We start from the raw sequence: 25,424 nt of genomic DNA, 5'->3' as shown, positions 1-25,424 counted from the left end.
TCCTGTTAATCGCTTTTGCCCTCCTGAGCCGATGAGGCGGGCTGTGCCGCGCTGCAGCGTGGTGTCCGAGGCTGGGCAGGGGGCACCGGAGCTCTCACGGGGACCTGGTGGGGACATGGTGACCTCAGGTTTGTGGCTGGGGAGTTTTTGTCCCACCCCATCCACAGGGAGCCCTCACTGCAGCCTCAGTGTGCTGAACGGCCTCTGCTTCTCCATGCGAGGATTTACCTCTTTGCAAAAGGGGTGACAGCACCAAGGTCCTACGTTATATCTTACCATGACCCTGCTCCCTCAGCACCACGTGCCTGGGCCACCCCAAGTGTTGCCTGGGGAGTCTCTTTTGCTAGCATTTCCCCATCTGGGATGCTTACCTGGTAGAGATCCCACATCACTGTGCACGTCCCCTGCTTCACAGCCTTACCGTTGCATTTTGGGGATGTATTATTATAATGAATCAGATGTGTGGGACACAGGCTGTCTGTCTGTCTGTCCGTCTGTCTGCTGCTCTGGCTGAATAACCCAGATGTGTGGGAAGAGCAGCTCTGGGAGCTGCAAAATCCCCCAGTGCTCCTTGGTGTCACCAAGGCAAGAGGTGCAGTGTGGTGAAATGGTGGACAGGAGCAGCTCCTTGCTCAGGTTCCTCAGGACTGAATGACTGCAGCACTGGTATCCGTAAGGCAGCATTAACACAGGAATGAAGAAGAGCAAAGCAGCGTGCAACCGGGGTGGCTCAGTGGGATTCTTAGGTGGAAACAGCCTCAATCTTGTGTGGAAATGACATAATTTTGGAGCATTTTAGCAACACACCAGTGTTTTGGTCTTTGCTGGAGATACTCAGCTGCAGCTCGCAGTGCTGCCAGCAGGCACGGACAGGGCTTGCAAGGAAAAAGCCTCCAGGTCCCTTGTGGGAGAAAAAAACTTTGAAAATGGGGTCTGCTTTAAGTGTTCGGTAGAGAAAATGTTCCCTACAATGATAGCATTTTGTCAAAATGAAGGCATTTGTGGAAGTGTTCTTGCTTAAGTCTGACTGATGGCTCGGCATTACTCTCTCCCCAGTCCTAACCCCAACCCACCACACTCCCAGCACAGCGTAGCTCTAAGGAACACCAGCTGAAGATGTGCTGCAGCCATCAGCTGTATCCCATGGGCTCCTGATTGCCCCAGGTGGGTGGGGAAGGGCGTTATAACAGAGCTGGCTGCTTGTTGGAGGCTTTCTCTGAAGGTTGCAGCTAACAGTGCCAGGCCCGGAGGAAGGCTGGTGACACGTGGTGCTCCTCAAGGGTGAGTACTGAGATTCTGTTCAACATCTCTGTTGGTGATGTGGTGGTGAGTGCATAGGAAAGGGGCAGAGACTCAGTAGGATATGTGGAGCTGGGCATGGCGCATCCCAAAGTACTTCTGCTCTCTTGAAGGCAGTGGCTCAATACTTTGTTGCACTCATCCCAGCAAATCCCCATCCTTTCTCATTCTTCTAAGCACCGTCTCAGGTGTGTTCACCTGGGAGAAAGTTGTTGGTCCAATTCTATTCAAGCTGGAATCAGTTAGAAAAAGTTGTGACAGACAGTGAAGTCAGCAGCCACTCCTGTAAGTTGTAAGATTTCCTCCTTTGCCACATACTGGTTTTAAGGAAGAAATGGCTCATTTGCAAGCTAAAGGTTTAATTAGGAGAAAAAAAAAAAAAAGGTCAGCAGAGATCAGATGTGAATTGCAAAGTGCTAAAGAAGTTTACTGCAGCCTCCTATTTATTGAGAGGCATGCTATAGATCTGCTCCTTTGCTGCCCAGAATGCTAATAGCACCCCTTTGAATTCTTAATATCAACAACAAAATCACTGATGATACATGGGATGCTTTAGAATTGCTTGGCACCTGCTTTCGCTTTCTGATAATCAGAGGGCTTTGCTAAGACCCAGCAACTCCCTTACCCATCTTGTTAATTGTGGATCGCACTTCCTGGGTCAGGTTTCCAGAATGTGACACCTTTCAGGGTGCTGCTTCCTCTCCCATCCGTTGCAATCTGAGCTTTGTGCAGGGTATTTATTGCTCCTACTGATCAGGGACATAGTCACAGAAGTAATGTAAATTGTGCCAGAAATACCAATGTGATGAAAATTCATGGAGTTTCTTCCTCACCTCGCTGTATTCTGGCTGCTTTTTACGGGTGTACAAGCTGCAGAAATAGGGAGCTCTGTGAAAGCTCTCCCAGAAGCAATGGGGAGGTGATTGCAGGAGGGGTTGGCTCATGGGAGAGGCGCAATTGCTTGCGATGGCTGCTGGCATGGAGATGATTTTGGTGACTTTTGTCTGGGTGAGGAGACTGGCAAAAGGCAGTGGGCCAGGTGGGTTTTGCTGCTCCTCAGTTGGGCTGAACGGGGCCTGAGCGTGCTGAACTGCACCAGAACATCATGGTGAGGAGCTCTGTCAGATGTCACGTGTAGCTAATAGCTCCTCAGCAGCTTACGGCAGTAGGAATGTAGCAATGGACCAGATACAGCAATCAGGGTGGAGTGAAATCAAAATGGCATCTGGACTTGGCCAGGGGAATAACAGTGATTTTTACAGTCGCTTCCATTTGTTCCAATATCATTCAGCCTAAGCCCAGTTTGATTACATACTTTGCTTTTGGTTTGCTTTAAGAAGCACCATGTGAAAAAGGACAGACTGGAAACCAATGACAGTAATTTCAGTGGGCAATGTTAATTCCCTGAGCACCTGAGACTCGAGTCCATTGCTCACCTTTGATGACATGAATTTTAATAATTCCAGCAAAGCAAACTTCAAGAGCCACAAGCTGAGAATGGAGGTGGCTCCTTGCTCTTTTGGAGGATCAGAACCTCACAGCAATTACTGGCCAGCAGTTCAGTAACTGAAGAGTGCAACAAACACTGAAGCTCAGACCAGAATCAGAGAGTCACAGCATGGTTGGGTTGGAAGGGGCGTTAAAGCCCACCTGGTTCCAACCCATGCCGTGGGCAGGGCTGCCACCCACCAGCTCAGGCTGCCCAGGGCCCTGTCCATGGCCTTGGGCACCTCCAGGCATGGCACAACCTCAGGAGAGGTAATTATTTTGGAGCACAGCTGTTGAACCCGTCTTGTTGAAAAGAGGGTGATTGGCACAGACCTCAACGCGTCTCCCTTACCGTAAAGGCATGGGACGCTCCTTGCACGCTTCAGGTGGGATCCCTCCAACCCATTGACCATTCCTTCTTGATGGCACCCAGAAGCTGTGCTACCTTGGGCAAACCACGCTGCTATTAAAAGAACTGGGCTTCTACGAGCGTCTTAAGAGGAGCAAGAGAATCATTCTGAGCGTGCAGGGAAAATTCAGCAGCTCTGACAACCGCACTGTGTTTGGTATCATCTAACTGCCTTGATAGAGATGTCAAACGTGAGAAGATAGCAGAAGTCTGCCTGGCAATTTAATTGGCTTACACTTTTGTATATCATATTTTAAAAGTAAGGCCTTTAAAATGTGATTTGGACAAGAAACTTGTGCGGGGCTTTATCCCAGGCAGTCTCACGGTCCTCTTAGCAACAAAAACAGAACAGCGCTTAATACGAGCTGCATGTACGGTTGGATTTATGGAGTATTCATTATTTTAATAGCACTTATTGACTTAGGGTCAAATATCTTTTTCCAACATTTTTTTTATTTAAGGAAAGAGCCTGTATGTCACAATCTCATGCCTCATCTAATTGGATAAGTGTTTCCTTTGTCCTTGAAACCGAAAAGTAGAATGCGTATCCAGGAGCTACAGAATGAAAAAGCATCTGCCTTTGGTATTTGGCATGCCTCAATTAAAAAACCCACTGCCTGTGCTATAATTTTTTGAATTCTGACCAGCGCACTTCTGCTCAGATTCAAACAGACAGTTCTGAAGGTCGAGTTGGGGGCATTTATAAAACAAATCCTTTGGAACAATACGTAGAACATTAATGTTTTACATACAACAGAGAAGAGGCCTGGAAACAGCGGCGCTAAGTTCGCGGCCGTGCTGAAATCATGAGTCCGCTTTCGGCATTCCCTCCTGTTCCCACGAAGCCCACGCTCAATATGCATAAAACACTTCCATCTTTAAAAAAAATAATTGAAAAGATGCACCCTGAAGTTCACCGGATCAATCCCTCTGAATTATTTTATTTAGGAGACACTTCATTGTGTCAAAGATGTAATGGAGAGGTTACGATGCCCAGCCTTCAGAATGTCACTGCATTAGAATGGAGCGTCGTGGGGAATGCTAAAATCCCCCTAGCCGACTCCCAAGCAAAACTGACAGATTTATGAAATATGAAAATTCTTATGCAGAGTTCAGAGAAGACATAGGCTGCAGAGAAAGGAGCACTGCAGCCAGAATCCTTCTACGTGAGTCCTGCAAGCATGGGGATGAAGCTCAGCAGCCCCACTTCCCGGTCCTTTGCCCTTTCCATCCGACCCTGGGAGCGTTCGCTGCATCTCTGACATGCACATCGTTCTGTGAGAGCAGTATTTCCCAGCACACTTGATTAAATACCTCCCCTTGTTATTTACTGCCCATTAAGCAACATATCTTCTGCATGTACCTTTGGCAGACAGATCTTTGCTACCAACTGCAGAGCTCAGCATGTCTCAGGCCACAGCATTTACTGCAATGATCTCGATGTGGGGCTACAGCTGAGAGCTCCAGCGCTGCAGGTCAGATACCTGCTTCAGATTTGCCCTACTTTGCTGTGTTCTGCATGTCTTGGTACGTGTGATAACACAGAAGATGTCCAGAGGCTTTTTTCATCTCTCCTTGGGGAATGTCTCCTCTTGGTGCTGCTGGAGCTGCGATCCACCGCAGCACTTCTGGGCTGCAAAGTTTCAAGTGAAACGGAAGGGTGGGGGAAGGAATGACAAGTTCTTTTCACTGAGATTCTCTCCCCAAATGGATTTGGCAGAGCCCAGCTCTGCTGATCTTACAGCAAGGTTTATCATTTGTGCAGGCTGCTGCCTGAAGGGGGAGAGGATCTTTGAAGTTCTGACTGATGGAAGGGTCTCCCCCCGCTCCCTCTCGCACATATTTTAAGGGTGGGGACTGAGAGATGCTCAACTGCCCTGAGTCAGGAAATTACACGACAAATTAAACAATTACGTGTTTTGGTGCCGAGCAGCTACTTAGATGCTTAGTGCCACACATGCATTTAACATGAGCTCCACAGGCATTTATGGGTACCCCATTACCTGCAACTCAACATCGCATGGCTTTGCTGCATGTCGAGAGCACCCTTGCTCCCCTGTCTACACCTTGAGGAGATTTCTTTATCATTTATTACAGAAGGCACTGCCTGGGCACTGTTGGAGTGACAAGGACTATTTCCTTAATTACTGTACATTGATAATAGCATTTACTCTGGCAGCTCCAGTACTATTCAATCAAGCAAGATTCAATACAAAAAAGCTGATTTGCCAAAAAAGAGATTAGCATAAGTGCCTACAGTCACATTCTATTTTTGAAGGTAAAGCTACTGTGTCTGTGAGCTTGCTTGTGGGAACTTTGTAAGGAGAGATTAATCTAGTTTATCTCCTTCAAAAGATGTTTGGGGAAATCACAGAGAGTCAGTGTTTAGATTCCTGATAATATTTTTTTTATAAACACACACGATAAAGGACTGCACAGAAAGTGCTAATCAGAAGCAGGAAGGTGCATTTTTTTTCCCTTACGTGAATGCAGATATTTGTTGTGAAAAATTCCGCGCTCTCTGGTTTGCTGTTGCTGTTCTTTGTCATTTGATCAAGTGGTGACTGTGGCTGCTGCACTTTAAAATTAAATGCTATTATTTATGGTAGAACTTGTGCTAGTTAAAAATGCAGAGCTCAGCACTATGTGCGTTTGTAAGCAGAAGGTTAAGCAGGACGTTTTAAATGGTAAAGCAAAGGGCTTAATCAAGGCTGAAGAGCAAAATGCAGTGGGATAACAGATATAGTAAACAGGCATTAATCACCGTACAGGCTTAATCCAGGTATTAGGCAGTCTTGGGGCTAATACGAAGACTCACTTACATAAGGGCTCATTCTATCAGCTCTTAAGTATGTGAATAACTTTATTCTTGGGAGAAATTTCCACGAAGTCAGAGGCACTTGCAAGACCGGGCCCATATTCTGCCTTTGTAAAATGGTCATTGCACAATTATTTTGCCTGAGGGGGATTTCTGAATTAGAAGACACTGCAGGGGTGTGGCTCAGGAAGGAAAAAATTGGACAGCCAGAGCATTAGGAGCCACTTTTCCATGTTTTTTCCCTCGACGCTGTGCCTGTGACATCAAAATCCCAGCTAAGTACTGCTGGTCAAGGATGGGCCAGATAACATCACAAAGCTGCTATCATCTTGTGGGAGACAGCTCATTGTCTTAGTGACAAATTTAGTGCCTACAAATCCAGGCTTAGAACATAGTCTTTCCCTAGCCATAATCCAGCACTTGCAGACCGGATTTGTGTTAGTTACTGATGAACTGAAATTCCAGTTTTCAGAAGATAACAGCACATCCACAGGCATGAACTTCACTCAACAAAGTTCTTTTATTAGATGCTTAGAAAGATTGAAGTGCTTCCACCATTAACTTGACATCAAAATTCCAAGCCTTCATGTGAATGTGCACGTCACATATACTGACATCCCAGCCCCAAGGAGGGATCTGGCATCCTGGCCAAGCTTGCTGCCCCTGCAACGGAACGTGTAGACTCACAGCAAGCACAGAGTGACCTAATGTGAGGGAAGGAGAATGAGATGGAAGTAGGGAATGGGATAGATGGCCGCAGTTTATCTATTCAAGGAGCAGCAAGATGAAAAAAAAATCCACAAACCTTTAATTGTGAATGTAGAAGAGGGACAGTGATGTAACTGTTCCCAGGGAACACTATTCTTATTTTGTAGAGGGAGGTGAGCCAAGATACTTAAGCTCTAGAGAACCTTTAACACAGGAAGCTATTTATCATAACAAGCTTGGTTGATACTGCTCCCATACTGAACCAATTAGATTAGCCTATTTCGTCATACTTCATAACTTGGGATGATAGGTTTCCAAGCATGGTACAGTGCAGTAATTGAATTTTGATCAAACACACATGGCCCATAACCCAGTATGTGAAACTTTCAGAACAGTTCACAGCTTTTAAATATCCAGTCAACATGTTGCCAAAAGTACAGGATGTACTTGATGCAAGTGGGAGAGGAGGGGGGAGCACGAGTCCACGCCGTAACTTGGTACAGCTGTAAAACAAACATTTTTTTGTTCCGATTCTGTTCCTACTTTAGTGAAGGAGCTGGGAGGAAGACAGTGAATGTCAAGTAAGTCGTTTTTCTCCCCAGCCCCCACGCCCCCCAGGCACACATTTCCCTTTTAACATTCTTAGATTACCACAACCTTTTAAATTCACTATACTGTACTTTCATACTGTATTAGACACACCAGCAATTATGTTTGTTAGCATGACACATCCATTGCTTACACTTAGTTAACAAAATAACTTAAAAGTCGCATGCATCATCCTCTTAATAGGGTTATAATCAATGGGACCATGGAACGAAAGCCCTAAAAATTACCCCCCACCTCTGCATTCCCTGGGCTCCTGCCTCTGCCAACACAATCCATATGTCGGGCAGTCTCTTCGGGCTCAAGGTGAATGCTCTGTTCTTTGCAGTCAGTGATCTCCTCTTACATGTTTCTGCTATGTTTTTCCCCACAGTAAATCCAAGGAACTTTGAAGAAAATTCTGCGTAAAGGAAACAGAATACATTAATAATTTAATTCCTACTACTCTCCTGACTGGGGGCAAAACACCCACCACAGAACAGGTTCGCAACGAGGAACCTTGTGCTAGGCTTTATGCTGAGCGAGTTATGGCCATCCATATCAAAGCTGCTCTCTGGCCTCACCTAACGGCCTGGCATGCCTAAGTGATAGGGCAGGGTAACCACAGCCCCTGCAGATGGTATCTGCTGGCCTCCTAGCTATGAATAATTTGGCCTGAATGGCAGCTGGAGGCAGAGCAGCTCTTCCCCCACCCCAGGGCATCTCGGCCACACAAAAGGGAAGCGAGGGCAGGCAGTTTTAGCTGAGCTGGTGCAAATGCCATAAAAGGTAGGAATTATTGCGAGAGACCTCCAAAGAGGGTAGAATCACACGCTTTACCCAAGAGCTTCTGACTGCGCTCTGTGGATCATCTGCCTCTAAGACATCTTGCACTCATGCTCTGCAGTACAGCTGTGTAAGAAAAGCAGCCGTGGGTTCCAAGATACTTTTTGGAGGTAACATTTCATTCGGCCATGCTATTGGCTGGGGATAGGTATACTGCACAACTACAAGCACCCTGTCTGAGACAGAGTGCAGGAGGATGCATTGGAACCCTTCTCCCTCCCCCTTCCACTCTCAACTAAGTTATGATGCTGCAGAGAAAGGACAAAAAAAAAAAAGGGGGGGGGGGGAGGGGAAAGAATTCAGTGTTCAACTTATCAAACTTGGTCTGGGTCTCAGCTCAAATCAAGGTGAAATAGGCCTGTTCTAAGCCTCTTAAAGATAGGATTTATATAGTAATTACAGTAATGGAAACTGATCTTGATAATTTTTATATGGCCTAGAATTCTGCTGTGTCATACGCATCTGCAGAGCCCAAGAAGTGCGCTTTTCGGAGAGCACTGCAGTCTTCAAAGCAGCCATTCATATGTATAACGGAGAGTTATCAGAGTATGAGTATGGTGGAGGTATAATGAACGACAAAGAATCCGACATCCTGGGAAAAGCAAGGCGCACACGCTTGAGGAAAGTTGTATTTCCAAAACAGTTTGTTTTCTTGGAAGTTTCTGGAACTACACCTTCATCACCACACTGCAAACAGCACTGAGAATGCCCCTGTATTTTTGTATTTCCTCTCTTTTTCTTAGGTCTAGAGAGACCAAAACGCTTCTTGGCCAGCTGCAATCCTCACATCCTCTTTCCAGTTTTCTCTGTTGAGCAAGGAAAAATACAGGAGTGCTGTCTTTGCTGTACGGTAAAGAAAATCTTCAGGAGATTTGGAGATCTGATAGGGGGTTTGGCTCCACCTTCAGGAAGCAGAAGGCAAAGAGACAACACGATTTTAAATTTCAGACATACTTTCTGCCAAAGCTAAGCCTACAACACCCTTGTTGAGACATTGATTCCTCCCCAGTGTGTCTTTGCTTCATACAGATAAAAGATTCCCTAACCTGATGCCGTGCTATTTCTATGGTTTTGATTCAGCTCTGAAGAGTCCAACTCCTTGTGGAGCTTCTTGAGAACTCGTGGAAGGATGTCCCAAACCAGCCAATAGATCAACAAACAGCTGACGTGTGGACAAAGAAAAGCAGCTTTGAGGTGAGAAAATTAAGCTGCCACACATAGGATGTTGCAGTCCTGTATCAATTATCAGCAATTTATACCCTCAGTGCTTAGGAAATTTTCTTGTATACCTCACAGAAATTAGAAAGGTTCCTTGAGTAACACAGATGAATTGAGAGGAAGCAAGCTGGAGGAGTCTTGATCAAACTGCAGCCCAGCAAAATACCTGAGTAAGACTTTTCTCCCCAGATTCAGGCAGTGAGTGCAGAAGATGCAAACTAATCAATCTGTCACATTTCACCTCTTGGTTGAGGTTGAAAAAGTTTGAACCCGGAAAGTAGTAGCTGGTTAAAAAACGTTATTTAAATGAATTAAAATGCATTCTTTTAAAGAAGCTGTATAATATATTCTATAATGACGAAAATGACAAAGCAGTTAGAGCTGAGACTACCCTTAGTTTGAAAGACTTTACCTTATGTATCAGTGAAGTAAAAGGCAATCACAATTGGTGACAATCCTGTAAGGCAATGGAAGTGTATGGCTGCTAGTGAAACCAGGCCCTTTCCCCAATGGGGCGCTTAAGCCCCCAGCCCAACTTTATTGCATTCAACATCATTTTCTGGAGGAAACTGGTTTGAAAACTGCACAGCAAGCAGCAGGGATGGCTCTCAGTGCAGAAATGGACTAAACACCTAATGAATCTAAAAATAAAATAATAAAAAAAAAAACAGTGCTGAGAAGAGATGCGAGGAGACTGAATAGACATCGCTGTGTAAGCAAATATAACTGAATATACTCCTGAGGAACAAAGGAAACAATTCTTGATGGGGTGACAACAGATGTTCTCCAAAAAAATTCTAACGGAGCATTTCAAACACAAAGACTTTCCTGTGGAGCTGAGAAGTTTTACTGGCAGGCACACTGGTAATCCATCTTTGGAAACATAATAAACCCTAACATTTAAGGTGCTATCACGTCCTGAAGGCAGAAGTGATATCTTCATGTAGTAAGCAGTGGGTGGTGGTACAGAGGGAAACAGTTAAGATAACAACATGCTGTCACAAGAAGTTGTTGTAGCATGGTCTTGATTTAAATGGCTGGAGGGAAAACTAGTCAGAGAACTTCTAAAATAGTCTTTTGAAAACGTGCTTTCTACTCAGGCTAAAGATGTGCAGGTTGGTCTCATAGAACAAGCACAATCCACAGCAATTGAATTGTGTGGGCACACCTAGGTGCAGCCACTTGTACTGTGTGAGTGAAGGCAGGGTGTCCAAAGCCAGATGTTCCTATGGGCTACTGCCCTTTCACATCGTGGTCAAGTGTATTGCAGAAAACTCTAAAATGTAGATTGGGGAGAAAAAAAAAGTCCCCTCTGCAACGACTGAACTGCCTTGTTACTTTGGGAAGATCTTGATTTAATTATTTTCTTCCTGGCTTCGTTCTGCAGCGTCTTAACTTTGCATAGGCTTTTAAATGTGAGGCACTTTAAATTCTTTTTAAAAACTCTTTATTTTTTTTTAATGCCTAAGATAGAGAATAATACTTCTGTCTTTTGGGGTTCTTGAAAGATCTCCTGAGCATCTGCAAGGCAAACATATCATTTTTCTGGAAACAAGGCAGGAGGATGACACAGTACATTGTTTAATTGCTTCTATTGCTTTTCAACTATTTTTGAGAAAAAGCTACAACCAAGAGAGAAGATTATTCCAGTGCAGTAGGAGCCATCAGAACCACAGAAACGCTAAGATGGACAAGTTGATTGACAGGTGAATGCTAAAGCAGACAGCAACACAGAAAATCATCATAGGACAGACGTTTTGGTAAATATTACCGTAGCCAATTTATTATTAACACAGTGGGACAGCTTTACATCTTGCATCACACTTTTCACAGTCCTTATGGTAAACGTGCCGTATCTGACAATTACAAGATGAAAACAAAGACCTCACTAACTCTGTACTGGCCCTGCAGTACTTATCTACTTAGTTAACCCTCTCTAAACTTTAGCTGTTCAACCCAGCACGTATGTTCAGATATAGAACATAATTTCAGTCATGTCCTATACAAGCTGCAAAGGTTACGTCATCTGTGACATTAATTTCTACAGGACACTGCAGAAAATGGAGAGGGTTATGGAAGAAGTGGAAAGTTGTTAGTTTGGGAAGAGGATGATGTGGAATGCCATCATCTAAAGAGAAGAGAAAAACCTTGTGCTAATGCTCCAAATGCCGTTCTATCTGGTCACCCTTCTGTCTTGCTGCTATGACAGAACAGTGCAGTCCTGAGAACTCAGGAGGCATTGTGAGACATCACAAATGGAGGATTGGGATGAAAGAATCCCATAGTGGCTTTTTTTTATTCTTTGGATTGGTTCTGGATGAATCTTCTGTTTCTACAGAAAGACTGTAAATTAACTTAGAATAACTGATCTTTCCTTCTGCTGACCACTTTATTTCTGGGAGTAACAATCTATCTGACAGACCTCTTAACTAATCATATTTTCATCTGATTCACACAAAATGGTCCCGGCATTCTTTTAAAAATAGTGAAGCACAAGATGGACTGCTGCAGTCACCAAGTCGAGCCCTCTGCTACTTGTACATATGGAGATCCATTTTAAAATGAAATCTTGTGAGATGAGTTCCCTGAGATCTTTTTTTTTTTTCCAAATTGAATTGCATGTAGTATTGTGCTATTTTCAGAGCTATGTTATCAGCTGCAGCGTTAGAAAACAAAAAGCAGACAAGTCACAGGATGATATGAGCCACGGGATTTTATTTGATTCCAGCATTTATTTTCCATCCACTTCCTGTCTGGTTTTGAAAGTGCTCTTTTCAGAAACTGAAGCTGACACGCATAAAGAGCATTTGGTGAAAGACAAAGGGGAGATGCAACAAGTGTCAGGCAGGTGAACGAATCTAATGGAGTATTCTTGTCTCTTTGAACCCATAAGTAGAGTGTTAGCAAGTATTCCAAAGTTATGTCTTTTCAGGTAAGTACAAAGTGTTGTGTGTGGTTGATTCTCATTACATCATACGTCAGGTTTCACTGATTTGGAAAGCAAAACAGGATTTTTATTTTACAAAGCTTCCTGTGCACCAAGTCTTAATGTAGGTTTAAAAGAGACTAACAATTGTGCATTGAAAAATCAATTCAGGCATCTAATTTTTGTAAAATATTGGTTGCAGACACTAACAACGTTTCGAAAGTTTCATCTGAAAAGCAAAAGGATAGCCCAAATTACTGAAAGAAATCTACACTGGGGTTTATATAGCGTGGATGTGTCATTCAGTTACTGCTGGCTTTCATAAGAAGGTGAAGGGAATGTTTAAAATTGGTCAAATAGCATCAAGATTCTGTTGACACGTTTTCTGTCTCTGTGTATACGTTTTTCTTTGAAGAAACATCCACGTAAATCTTGGCTATCCTAAAGAATTTGGTCAAAATGCTTTGAAGGACACAGGATTTATTTCACAGAAACACAACTGATTAAAAAGAAGAACCTTCTAAGGGCTTTATTCAAACAAAGAATTCACTTTTTGGACATTCTGTATCTGTAAAACAGATGCATAAGTTTCTTTTCAGGAAAAAAAAGGAAGTATGTATCTTACTATGGGTAGTTGCAAGAGAGGAGGGAAAAATACTGGTTAAAAAAAAAAATCAGAATAACCATAACAGCCATATGGTATTCTAACCTCGGTGCACCCAATGGTCACCTTTCTATTTTGTCACCCATGGTACTATTTTTTAAGTAGACATGTTTCTACTGCTGATTAGCATTGATCAAATTGTACAGCTTGCCCCAAATTTGTCTTCAAACTTTACAGAATTGTTTCAGTTAAAAGGATTTCACATGCTATGCCAGCACAAGTTTCAGGGCCACCTGGACTTTACCTAACAGGATAGAAAGAAAGGCCATCTGTGGTTTTGGTTCATTTCCAAACTGTGATGCACACAGTTCTGAAGACAGATCCAAGTGCCTTCCTGGCCCATTCGCGATAGAACTCTCACTGGTTTCAGTGCACTGAAGACCAATGCAGTTCTTCACAACTACCTCCTTCCCTCCCTTCAACCCTGTAAATTATGCCGAGGCACGGAATAACATTGTGCAAACAGCAAAAGCCTGCTTATTTCATAACTGTACAACCTCACCACAAACTGTGTGCTCACAGAAACAGAGCAGTCAAAGAAACCTGGCTCCTTTGTGGTAAACTCATGCACTTGAATGAATTTTCGTATTTTATCATCTTTGTTCAACGTGTTCTGATGAAGTGTAATTCATCAACATCAACAATCAGTTCTGATGAAGTGTAATTAATAAGTCACCAGCAATTCCAGTGGACGACTAGATCATTCTGTAAAACTAAAGCACACTTCTGCATGTGACACTTACTGCCAGGGTTAAGGGTAGGTCTGCATCTTCCTGAACGTCGTGTTGGTAATAGTGAGCCGTGTGAGCCTCGCTCCATAATAATCTATAATGTAACTAGAGCCATCAGAAGGTCCAACAATCTACAAGAGAAAAAAAAAACAAGACTTTTCAATATAAAGTGAAATATATGCTTTGTGCTAATGTCTCAATTATTGCTAATTTTCCCATCATAAAATTAGTCATGCTTAATTACCCAAACAGAAACTAGATTTATTTTGAAGTTATGCCGTAGTTTAACTATTTTAGCGAGCGCTGTCTCAGGAGGAACATTTCCCTGGGGTTTCTAATCGACCAAATTATAGAGCTGGGCACTGCTGCTAGGTTAAGCTGATGAGGATTTGAGTCACAAAATCAGGCTTACAAATGAGTGGGTCCCAAAGCACTTTTCTTGAACAAAGGCAGGCAGGTAGGAGAGAATTAGGCTGATGACAAGAGTATTTGAAATACTGCACAGGTAAGCAACAGAGAGACGGAGAGAAGATCACAGTGTTTTTGTTCTGGAAATGCTAAACTGATGGAGAGTCACCAGGGAGATGAATAAGGAGAGATGAAAGATACTCTCAGTGTGTCAGTAAGCCATGAGGCAAAACACATTGATAGTATAGAAAGAAAATTGAGGATACACGTATTTCAAAAGTTAAACATTCTTCTATTCGCCCATATAAATAACTTCTATATCCTCAATGTTTTTTGAGTTCACGATAGGCGATGCATAATTTGTGCTCAATGGATGCACTGTAAAGTAAGACAATTTGGCAATTTTATGATGTCACAACATGTCACCCCAGCTGGGAATTTAACCATCAGGAGTCCTACAGCAGCAGCTCTCTGGTGATGTGGGACTTCAGTTTGAAGAGGCAGGAAGAAATGGGCAATGTCTTCTCAAGTGCATGCTGCCTAAACATCCCAGGTGACAAAGCAATGTAAATGCAGAGCTTCGGGACTCTGGGAACACCAGGACACCTCTCAGGTGTCACAAAAAGAGCTCAGAGGTTCTGACACTGAATTTATGGTGCTACAGATTCCGAGCTATTCTTTCTAAGTATTTAAAGACAGTTCATTTTCTCATTTTAATACAAACAATAAATACCTTTTGCCCCTGTGTTCTACAGCATCAAGCCGGAAACAGAGCCACAAGAAATGCCTTGATTTTTCAATACACAAGAGTTCTTAGGTTAAAATGCTAACAAGGAATTAGTAATCAAAAATTTAGCAAATACAGATTTGTATCTTGCTTTGAAAGCACTGACTTACCTGCATTGAAATAAGTATGAAATCAATTAAGCTACCAATTCCACAAAATCCTACAGTGCAGAACTTTAACAAACCTAAAAAAAGAAAATAAAATTTAACAGTAGCTTTACCAGCGTTTATGAAGTCTGTATGCTGCTGGTTGCAATCACATCCCAACCCTCCACTATATATATATATTATGTATATATACATATTTAGAACTGAAGTCAAATATCTTTAATTATCAGGGGAAACACCATCTGAACATGCATCCTGAATGCACTTGAGAGACTGAAGTAATGTTCTTTCAAACCGATATCTATCCTTGAACAAGTCAAAAGTTGATAATCAAGATACTGGAAAATTTCATTTATTTGCAAACAGAGAGAAGAAAATCCCAAGTTGGGCTACAAAATTTACTTATGAATAGAATAGAGGGAGACTCTCCATTGTGAGTTGGAGCATGTAATGATTTGACTTAGAGAACATGCTACTTCAGAAAATCGTTTTAGTATCACCCCTGTAGTTTTGCTGAAATATGAATTTATTTTGAATATATATACATGTACATACACAGAAACACTTCTTTTTAATCAGTACTCCAAAAAGGGTGGGGGGCTTTGATACAGATAAATGAAAGATTCATAGAAAATATATGGGAATAGCAACTAGCAAATAAATGTTTCATTGAGAGGCGGACAACTTTTGGAAAGTGTATTTAGAACAAGATTGACTCATTTTTTTTACTTTTTTTTAATATCAGTAGTTTCTTGTACAATCAGTATAACATAAAGAGTACTATAGATATTACAAGTTGATAGTTGCTGAGCTAAGCAAACATCTAAGTTATTTTGAGAAGAAGAAGACATTTGTCTCTTTACTGCATCCTCACTGTACTTCCAGGGACCAGTATGCCTCTGAGGCGAGGAACAAGCATGCTGATAACAGCACACAGGTAGTATCTTGTGGCACTTCTTGCCCACCAATAAGTCGTGCTGTGCTGCTAATGCCTGACATTAGTGAGAAAACACATCAGTTTTCCCCAGCCAGCTCTCAGTCTGACGCCTGAAGGTCTCCTGACCTCTGCCTCCTCCTCTGAGCTCCCCTCTCCCTTGGAAGCAGCGATCTGCCCAGCACACCACCTCCTCTCCCCCATGCCCTGTTTCTGAGGCTCCACATGGAGAAGAGTGGGGGAGTAGCGGCTTGCACACTGTGGGAAGAGCATCCCTCCGTCTGGAGACAGCTCCCATCGCTGACAAGATGAAAAGAGCTGATTTATAAACTTTAGCAAGACAGTTTATCATCATTCCATGGAATGACAGTGTAGTCAGAGAGAACAGAGAAAATACATCTAATGACCAAGAGGATGAATAGCAGGACGGTCTTCCAGCTGATTAAAAGAAAAGCCCACCTGCATATTACAGCTGAAGTTGTGCCACTTAAACGTGCAAAAACTCAGGCTAAAACAACTCATCCCCAGAAACTGACGGGTGAGATTTGCTGTGGTCAGATATGGTTTGCCTGGTATCAGTGCAAACGTTACATAACAAAACAGAAGGGACACAGCCACCAAAAAAAAAAAATAACTAGCCCTAGGAAAGAGCGGTTAACATGATTAAATACTATCAAATCCTTGGTGACCACATTTACTCTGTTTCTACCTCACCACTGAAATATTTCTTTGTGACTCTCACTATGCCATTTCTCTCCAGCTGCAGTCCCAGAGCTCGCTGTCAGCTCACCTTTTAGGAGCCCAGCAGTTCCCTTACCATGCCAGTTCCAGCAGTGGCTCCAGTTCACTCAAGGAACTGTCTGCATCCTGGTGAGCCACCCAGTGTTCCGTTACTGGATGCAGAAGTACTATTTCTGAATGTGGCACAGGTTTCTGGAGCATGGGGTAAAGTTGATTTTTCTTCCCTGCCCACTAGCAGGTCACACTGAGAAAATAACCTGCTCCAAAGCATGGGGGTAAAAACAGCAGTCTTAGGCGGTAATAACTCATGTTTAGTTCACAGTGTGTGGGAGAGGAAGAGTTGCCTTCCTATTTCTTCACATTCAGTAGCTTGTTTGTATTTGTGCTCTCTTTAAGATAAGAGGAGGGGGAAAAAGGCAAGTTTACGCACTTCATTATGTTTGCACAAAATATTTAAATGCTAATCCCTTTCTTTATCATTTTTTGCTAAGGTATGGATGCCCTAAAAAATAATTTGCCACCACGAAGGAGTCCAATTTATTGATTTTATTTTTCTTTTCTACTGTTGAATTTTTCTTGTTTGGCTTTTAAAAGACAAATTTTTGTCTTTAGAGGAGTTTAATTTTAAGTCTTTTGAATACTGGCTACAGTATATTCCTGTGGGGTTAGTAAGCATGAGCCATACAGAACTCTTATATAGGAGCAGAATATTTCAATTTACTGCACTGCAATATACTGCAAAATAAATACTGCAAATTATTATTCCAAATCCAATGATAGAACAAAAATGTGCACCTGAGCAACTCCCAAAATATCTTCTTAAGAAACAGATGGACAAAATCAGAGCTAATTATGGAATCTCAAGGAAAAAAGACACAGATGTGAACCTGAGATTAACCAGAAGGAAAACAAAACAAAACAAAACAAGGATTTCTATTTGATGGGCAGAAACTCAAAACTCCCAGCTGAAAGGACAGTAACATGTCCAGCTTTTTCAGTTCACTGCTCCATGCTATCTAGACTTAAATTTACTCCATTTGTCTGGCTCAGAAACAGAGAAAATCCAAGACAACAAAAGTAATTCTAACATACTGAAGTCCCCACGTTATTTAAAAGCCACTGGCACCATCTCCCTGGGAATCAGGTCCTAAAAGCTGTAAGAAGAGGCAGTTCCTATTAAAGGTCCCAGCTTCTGCAGAGCTACTACTAATACCATGCGCCGTCTTGGCAATAGCACTTGCCAGAATAAATTCTACATCCCCAAACCCTGGGTTTACCATAAAGTTTGTCCCCTATTTACCTGTTAGAACAAAGCACCATTTAAGTAGCTGGCACATCAGCCAAAACGACTTCTGTTCCACTGGCTGACAGAGAATGCAGAGTTAAATACCAGCATAAAGCAGAACAAATGGCAATAATCATGTTTGCTTGTGAAGATTTTGTCTGCTGGATAGCTATATATCCATTTGTCATCACTGACTCCAACAGGATAGGAAGCAGAGGCATAATAACCCAGGATTTTATCTTATTTGAAAATGAAATAAAGCTTCTAGATGTAAATACCAAAACTATGATAGTCAGCACTTTTTATTCAAAATATATATTCACACAAACAACTCAGTCATTACAATAAGCTTCACCTCAAAGTAAAAATAAGAAATAAACTTACCTAAGGCAGGATAGCCTAGATAAAATCTATCTGCTCCCAACCATCCAAGGAATAAGGACAGAGCCACTGCCACTTTGTAAGAGTATCCATTACTGCCAAAAGAAACAAGAAATGTAGACTGCAAAATATATGCACTCCTATTTTTGAAAATTAAATAGTGACTCATTTGCTGCTTCGGTTAAAATAATTCAAGTCATATTTGTTATTTATCTTAAATTAACAAAGACAGAATTGATGTTAAGCTTTCAGACTTCACAGACATCCTCCATAAAGCAACCTCGGCTTTCCCAATTCCAGAATACTTTCAGAATACTGATTCTTTTGATGGTTATTCTGGAACTAAATCATCATTTCTTGTCAAGAAAGACATAATTCAGTTGCTGATACATTCCCAGTTTTACAGAGCATTTTCTAATAGGTCAGCCCTATTGAGACAACACCGGAAAGCTAAGAGGTGTACGCACACTGTCTGTAGGCATTAGCCTCACATCCAGCCAAATAGAGAGGAACGGGGTAGACAGGTGAGATGTCAGCAGAGACAGTAATTGCAATGAGATCTGAAGGAGAAACGAACCATGGCCACGGGCTGAAGAAGCCGCAGGAAGGATTCAACAAAAAGGGTAAGACGTGCAGCTATCCACGTACTACACAACAAGGGCAGTAAATGGCACGCGCTCTTACAAATGAAAAGGACTGTGAACTGTATGAGGATGTCAGTGGCAGGCAGACACCTGGAAGCTACGCATCCCACGGCCAGTCACACCGAACACACAGATACAACAGGCTTCCTGAGATCCACACTAATTGGCACCGTTCTCGCCCACAGCTGGAGTGATGTGGCCACCGAACCATTTGCAATTTTCAGTCACTGCTGATGTGAACTTTATGCTAATAGGCAAGCCAGAAATGTACGGCTATCGGTACTAAAACCATCCTCTGCTGCATTGGCGAAAAGCTACTCTCTGAAAAGAGCAGAAACCCAAATGTAATTAGGACTTTAAAAAATCCAACAATTTACTGTTCTGATATGTGCATTAATATGTGCCAGCAATTACTTAATAAGCCCAAATTAAACTCTTGGTTGACAGTTGAATAAAACATAAGAGTTTCACAAAAGGCAGTAGCTGAGAATGGTCCAAGCACCTTTATTAAGCGCTTTCAATGCCAAATAAAGATCTACATTTTTGCTTATTATCTAGATTTACCGACTTTAAAACTTAATGGCAACATTAAGTGATTAAACGATGACTTCTACCTCAATATTTGTTATTTAGTGCTTATTGGCGACATAGGACATAGTGGGCATTTCTGGAACCTAATGTAATGTAAGTGACCATCTTTAGAACTGTCTTGTTTCCACTGTAAAGAACACTACTTGTTTTACTTAAAAGTTAAGGTAAACTTGGAAAATGTTTCTCAACTGAGATGCGTCAAGAAGTCATCCAAGGACACCAATACATAGAACTCTCGCATAAAAGGTGGGGACACACTTTTAGATGCTCCTGATCAGAAACAGTAATGAAGCAAACTTAGCATCAACGCTGCATTGAGATGCTTTGAACAGGAGACCAATCTGCACCTCAGCAACAAAACTGAAGGGCAGAAGAAACCTACCAGGAAGTGGAAGCATGTAGATGCTGTTAGCAAGGGTGCATTCACTCTTGTATATCCTTTCTTATTCATTCTCTCAGATAAAAATATGTGCCGAAGACTAACGCAGCAAGTAAGAAAAGAAAACTTCCCATTAATCTAAAGCAACTTCTGCAATTGGGTAAAAATACAATTCCTTCCCAGTTGCTTTTCCAATTTTTCTTATTTATTGGCCCATTCAGTCTTTCTCTGTATGTTTCTCCCAGTTTCTATTTAAAAACTTCTCTTCCTGCTCTTCATACCAGTTGATACTACACATGGGGCTGCTATATGTGACGGTGTTTTCTGTGCTCTTTCAACACCTCTTAGCACTGCTGCAAGGCCTGCCCACACTCAACTTCAGGACTTGCACAGCCTACCGCTCTAAGGGCTTCTTGCTTGGAGCACTAAAACTTGAACAATATATATTTTGAGTAATCAGGGCTTGAACATATTAAATGCAATAAATGATAAGTGTGCCAATTTGGGGAGTTCTAGAATTTGGCAAAAATCTACCTCCAAAACATTAAATCAAAACCAAATCAAATCAATCACAGCTCCCATTTCTTTGTTGTAGCAACAGGATTAGTAATTACAAGCTTTTCCATGAACAAATACTATGAGCAACTGAATTTGAACACATCCTCTTGAAACAGACTCATGGCCTTGCTCAAAAAGAACAGGATCCCTGAACTGCTGGTAAATTAGGGTTTTGGCCAAGGACAGCATGCTCATCTGCCCCTTCCAAAAGCCAGGGACAGACATTAACCTGCTGCCCCCACACTAGGACGATCCTGCTGTAGGAAGATGCCTTCTCAGACCAATTTTCTGGTTACATGATGTGCGGTTATTTGTGCCAGAATACAGCTAGTTTTCATCACATCTCAGATAAGATGTTGGAAAATCTCCAAAAAGCAGCAGAAAGTGAAAGCGTGCCGTTGTAATATCAAGCTGGAGAATTCTGCTTAAAATAATGTTACTAAGACTTAGGTAAAAATACCTTATAAAATGTTGATATAATGAGAAATAATCAGACTTTTTAAACAAACATAAGTATGAAGGATAGCCATTTTAATCTTGCTGCCAATTTTACCTGGTTTGGAAGCTTTACCAAGGGCATGCCTATTTAACTCTTCCAACATTTACAGCTGAATTTCTTAGAATTTCCAGCAAGCCCACAAAGGGTCCTCTTCCAATCTGTCATACAATCATAGGATTGGAAAAGCCACAGCAAGTTGTTTTCATAGTTGGACCACTGATTATTTTATTACAAACAACAGTCACTGTAAAGTGACAGACATCAGAAGAACAACACATTTCCTGCCTACATAGATTGCTTCTACAAAAAAAAAAAAAACAATTTTATTAAATGAGTGTAGTTCATCTTATTCTCAGTCCCCCTCGCAGATGGGACTGAAACACAATTGCTTCTGGACAAAAATGTGACTGAAGTCTATTTTGCTAGCATTTAAATTTGATTAGATTTAATAATATGTTTTCTACAATTTGCTGAGCTCTGACTGTTGAGAAGACTATATGCAGAGAAAATATTTATGAAACTAAGAGGCAGAGCTGTCCTTCTGAGTTAGACAAATTATTGAGCAGTACCCCATCAGAGTTATCTGCCTACTAGAGCAATACCAGGGTTAAATTCTAACCCTAACCCTGTGAATACACAGCAAACATTGCAACTGGAGTTGTAACTTCCACAAATTTCAGAGCTGGACAAAAGAATAAGATTCCTGTGTGAATCTGAAAAAAAAAATACACTAAAAAAAAAAGAGAAACAAATGGTGCTGACAGGTGTTCACTGATCATTACCACTGGCCAGTTGGAACATTTATTGGTGTCCTGAGCTTTCTGTTGCTCAATGTGTTTCAGAAAAAAATACTAGGTTCACCATTTTCAAGTTTCAGAAGCAGGCTCTTAAATAACATGCAAGACTTGATTAAACACAAAGGTTATTCAAAATTAGAGAGCAATTCCTCTAGAAGAAATTTTCGGGGAACTGGAGAAAGACCAAAGCTCCCCAGTATTCAGGCATGCAACCTAAGCTGCAGCTACAGGCACACTTCAAATCAGCACAAACTGGCTGCTGAGCAGTGTAGCACATTCCAGCCCTCCTTCATCCACTCTTTCTTACCTTGATTTAGTCTCATCCCAGTTGCTTGCTGGCACAAGCACTTGAAGTGACTGTACTGTGACTCAGACTGGGGAACTGATCCACACTAGTTCAAACATAGATCACTTCCCAGACTGAGTATACACTGGAGTACCTCAGGGAAAGGGATGGAGAGGAGTCCCCAGATAGCTCCTTTCAGCAGCTGTGCTGATTTTAAGCATATGTGAAATGTAGCCTTAGAATTTGTAGCAATTCTTTGCCAGAGTGAGTACTAAGGTAGAGCAAAGACACAAGCATAAATAAACAAACAAAAAGTGTCCAACACAAAGACAGATTTACTTATAAACACACATGTTGTATCCTTTTATTACTTATAATGTTTATTTGCAGGTGAAATACTGGGCAACACGTGTACAGTATTCTGTATTCTTCCCTCTGTCAAGGCATTGTACCGTTTTAGGAAAATTTCAATGTAAAACAGGCAAAATACGACAAAAAACGACGGCGTACTTACACATTACGGCATGCAATAGGCTTGTAAAATCCAACTTCCTGACCAGTAAAGACTTTTTCTATGCCCAGGTAATCTCTGCAAGTAATATTTGGTGCTGGCAGGCACTGAACTGAGGACAAAAAAAATATTTGAGATTAAGCAGTTACTGACTGGGTATTGTGGAATTTTTCTGGCAAGACACAAAATTACACCATACCACAGCTTTGATACAGAGCACACACAGGCATGTTATGTAAAAAAATTTTTTAAAGCAAGACCTATGACCAACTTGTCTTTTTGCACAACACAAAACAAAATAACAGAAACCGAATTGCTGCCAATTCGGTTGCCATTTCCATTTTTGCTGCATTAGGAGACAATGGGAGATCTAATAGAGAAAAAGGATCATGAGAACAGTCAAATATTGGAACAAGCTGCCCAGAGAGATGGTGTAATCACCATCCTTAGAGGTTTCCAAGATCTGGAGTGGACAGAGTCCTGAGCAGCCTTCTCTGAATTCACTGCCAATTCTGCTTTGAGCTGGAGGTGGGACTGTATGACTTCCTGAGGTCTCTTTCAACCCAAATTATTCCATTATTCTAAGCTGAGGCTTGATTTATAAAAGAGCCAAACTGGAAGGCATAGCAGAAAATGACATCTGCTAAAAGTCTGCAATGTATTACAGGAATATTTGACGCTCTTCAGTGTTTTAGTGAGTTGTTTTAAAAGAAAAGAAATCCAGTCCTTTACACACTTTCTATCATCTTTCAGTACTTGCAAGTCCTGCTGATTAGTTGCAACGGAACTGCTAGCCAGGTTCAGCATTTCTTTCTGGATTTTCCAATAAACAAGGATTTAGATTTTTTTTTTAATTATTTTTTATTATCTACTCATATTGCATCCCAAAAAAATTAAGTAGAGTTTGGATGCTTTGAATTAAACCCCTACTGGTTTGGATGATGAAATCCAGAAATGTTTATAGACTGTAGTAGTATTCAAGGATGAGCTATATGACTAACTTTTTATTACACAGATAACACTGTAAGAGGAAGCGACTGAGATAATATGGAGACAAGCAAGCCTGCTGTATCTGTAAAAATTCTATACAGATATAGAAAAGAACATGTTAATTAATTTTGCAACTTTCCCCTCTCTGAAGAAAACATATGGTGTCTTAAATGCAGTAATATGGTAATTGGTTAGACACAACTACCAATCTGATCAAACTGCAGAACGTTCAGCTCACTGACTGGCTGTTTATCATCAGGAACACATATGAAATAAACTAAGGGACCAATTTCAGCATGTTTCTGTTGTACGCCAAAGAACATCAAAATAAATGTAACTGCTTTCAAAACAGAGCCTCATGGCACCAAAAAATCTTGATGACGGAGGGCACCATCTTTCCTTGAAAGAAATTGTGAAGATTTTGAGCCTGTTCTGTCAGTTCTTCTAATAAGTGTGTGCAAAACAGAGTATGACAGGGATGGTTTGTTCTTATCACAGGAGTGGAGAATGGAGCCTGGAGGATATAACATACTTTGAAGAAATTTATTAGAAACCTCACTTACAAACGCCCCGATCAGAGTAATTCTTTCAGTAAAGCATCCAATGTATGCAAATGCGTAAGCTTTCATACTAATGACATTACTGATTCCATGTTTTAGAAGCTCAGCTAGCAGGTACGCGAATGTATGAATTGGAAAATGCAATTACCATCAATATACGTTAGAAATCCTTACCATATGCCGTGTGATTTGTGCAATTCATTGGTTCCTGTGTGCTATTGTCTATTTTAGGCTCATCACACATATATGTTCAGGCAGTTGAGGAAAACATTTTTCATATCAAACACTCCAACAGGTTTAACGCTCATTTATTCCTCCCTCTCTCACCTTGGAGGATTTAAGACCTACCTTGATGCCAGCTTCCCTTCTTCCCCATCCCCCCAATAGAACAGCACATCGCCATGCTGCAAATCTGCTAATCCAATTTAATACACCACTATATTGCATAAGCTGCGCGTTAATTAGCACCGCAGTCAGGACGACCTGAGGGAACCACAACATTTATCTGTCACAGCCTCTGCGCTGGGGCAGCACCCCGACCTCATTTCCTGCCTTATTTCAATACAGAGTAGCTTCAAACTGAGGCATTGGGCTGAGCGTCCTGACAATAAAAATAAGAAGGTAGTGAGGACGGGGGTGCCTCATCCAATAGGATTTTTTCGTTGAAAAACAAACAGCCCGACCCTGCTCGCGGCCATACAGCACAACAGCCCCAGATAAAAGCGTGGCACAGCGCTCGGCTCCCTCCCACCCCTTCCTCAAGGGGTCCAGGGTTGCTCTGACCCCGCTCTCGTCCGCCCCTCACCCCGGCCCATCGCCATAGCAACGCGCCCCGCCCGCGCTCAGGATATTGCCCCAGCCGCAGCTCCTCGCATTTGGGCGGCGGCTCCGGGCTCGCCGCTGCGTCCGCGGCTGCGAGCCACAGGAGAAGCAGGAACAGGGCCTCCAGCTCGCCTCCCCGCCGCCCCGGGCCGGCCGGCAGCCGGGCGGCCATGATGGAAGGAGCGGCGGCCGTCAGCTGACCCGCGGGGAGGAGCGGGTGCGCTGCGGGGTGAAGCATTGCCTTCGGGGGGGACGGAACGGGGGGAGCTGAGTTTAGGTCTCGGGTTGCTGAAGATGCTGCTTTGATATTTCTTTATTTATGTTGTTTGTTCGTTTTGAGGGGTTGAACTCAGCAAACATGGCTCCCGAGGCACTTCAGCTCAGCGCTGAGGACGGAGCGTGCCCGTACTAAAGATGGCGCTGGCACAGCCTCCTCAGTGGGCTCGTTCCCT

At 42.2% G+C, this 25,424-nt stretch overlaps 2 protein-coding genes and 1 long non-coding RNA gene across 5 annotated transcripts in view; 2 read left to right on the top strand and 1 right to left on the bottom strand.

Moving 5' to 3' along the window:
* Positions 1-1,094: 1,094 nt before the first annotated feature.
* LOC125693775 (uncharacterized) lies at positions 1,095-11,953 on the top strand. Its single transcript, XR_007377243.1, has 3 exons — positions 1,095-1,281; positions 2,766-7,810; positions 8,594-11,953. It is a non-coding gene; the product is annotated as an uncharacterized LOC125693775 (long non-coding RNA).
* Positions 7,613-25,144, bottom strand: TM2D1 (TM2 domain containing 1). 3 transcript variants are annotated; one of them, XM_048946078.1, is made up of 7 exons: positions 25,002-25,144; positions 24,325-24,398; positions 22,604-22,712; positions 18,339-18,430; positions 14,998-15,071; positions 13,705-13,823; positions 7,613-7,728 (listed from the first exon to the last, which is right to left on the bottom strand). In XM_048946078.1, exons 1-6 carry the CDS (start codon positions 25,142-25,144, stop codon positions 13,713-13,715), a joined length of 603 nt encoding a protein of 200 aa, XP_048802035.1. In that variant the 3' UTR covers positions 7,613-7,728; positions 13,705-13,712. The 3 variants fall into 3 exon arrangements, with proteins under 3 accessions (XP_048802035.1, XP_048802036.1, XP_048802034.1); XM_048946079.1 differs by lacking the exon at positions 7,613-7,728 and adding an exon at positions 12,067-12,526; XM_048946077.1 differs by lacking the exon at positions 7,613-7,728 and having other exon boundaries at positions 12,067-13,823.
* The window catches only part of PATJ (PATJ crumbs cell polarity complex component), a 143,090-nt gene continuing 142,747 nt past the window's right edge, over positions 25,082-25,424 (top strand). Inside the window, exon 1 of the mRNA XM_048946051.1 lies at positions 25,082-25,189. The gene's annotated coding sequence lies outside the window, so the exon portion shown is untranslated. The remainder of the gene's footprint in view (positions 25,190-25,424) is intronic.

This window comes from Lagopus muta, chromosome 5 (assembly GCF_023343835.1).
Source record: "Lagopus muta isolate bLagMut1 chromosome 5, bLagMut1 primary, whole genome shotgun sequence".
Classification (NCBI taxonomy): Eukaryota; Metazoa; Chordata; class Aves; order Galliformes; family Phasianidae; genus Lagopus; species Lagopus muta.
This window is presented reverse-complemented; position numbering and strand designations above follow the sequence as displayed.

Bases quoted from the DNA above. Each gene is read 5' to 3' on its own strand.
- TM2D1 (XM_048946078.1), bottom strand. From the start codon at position 25,144: ATGGCCGCCCGGCTGCCGGCCGGCCCGGGGCGGCGGGGAGGCGAGCTG. The intron at 24,399-25,001 runs ATATCCTGAGCG...AACTGCCTGAAC, and splicing joins GAGGAGCTGCGGCTGGGGCA to ATATATGTGTGATGAGCCTA. The intron at 13,824-14,997 runs GTAAGTCAGTGC...TTTCTCTTGTAG, and splicing joins TCATACTTATTTCAATGCAG to ATTGTTGGACCTTCTGATGG.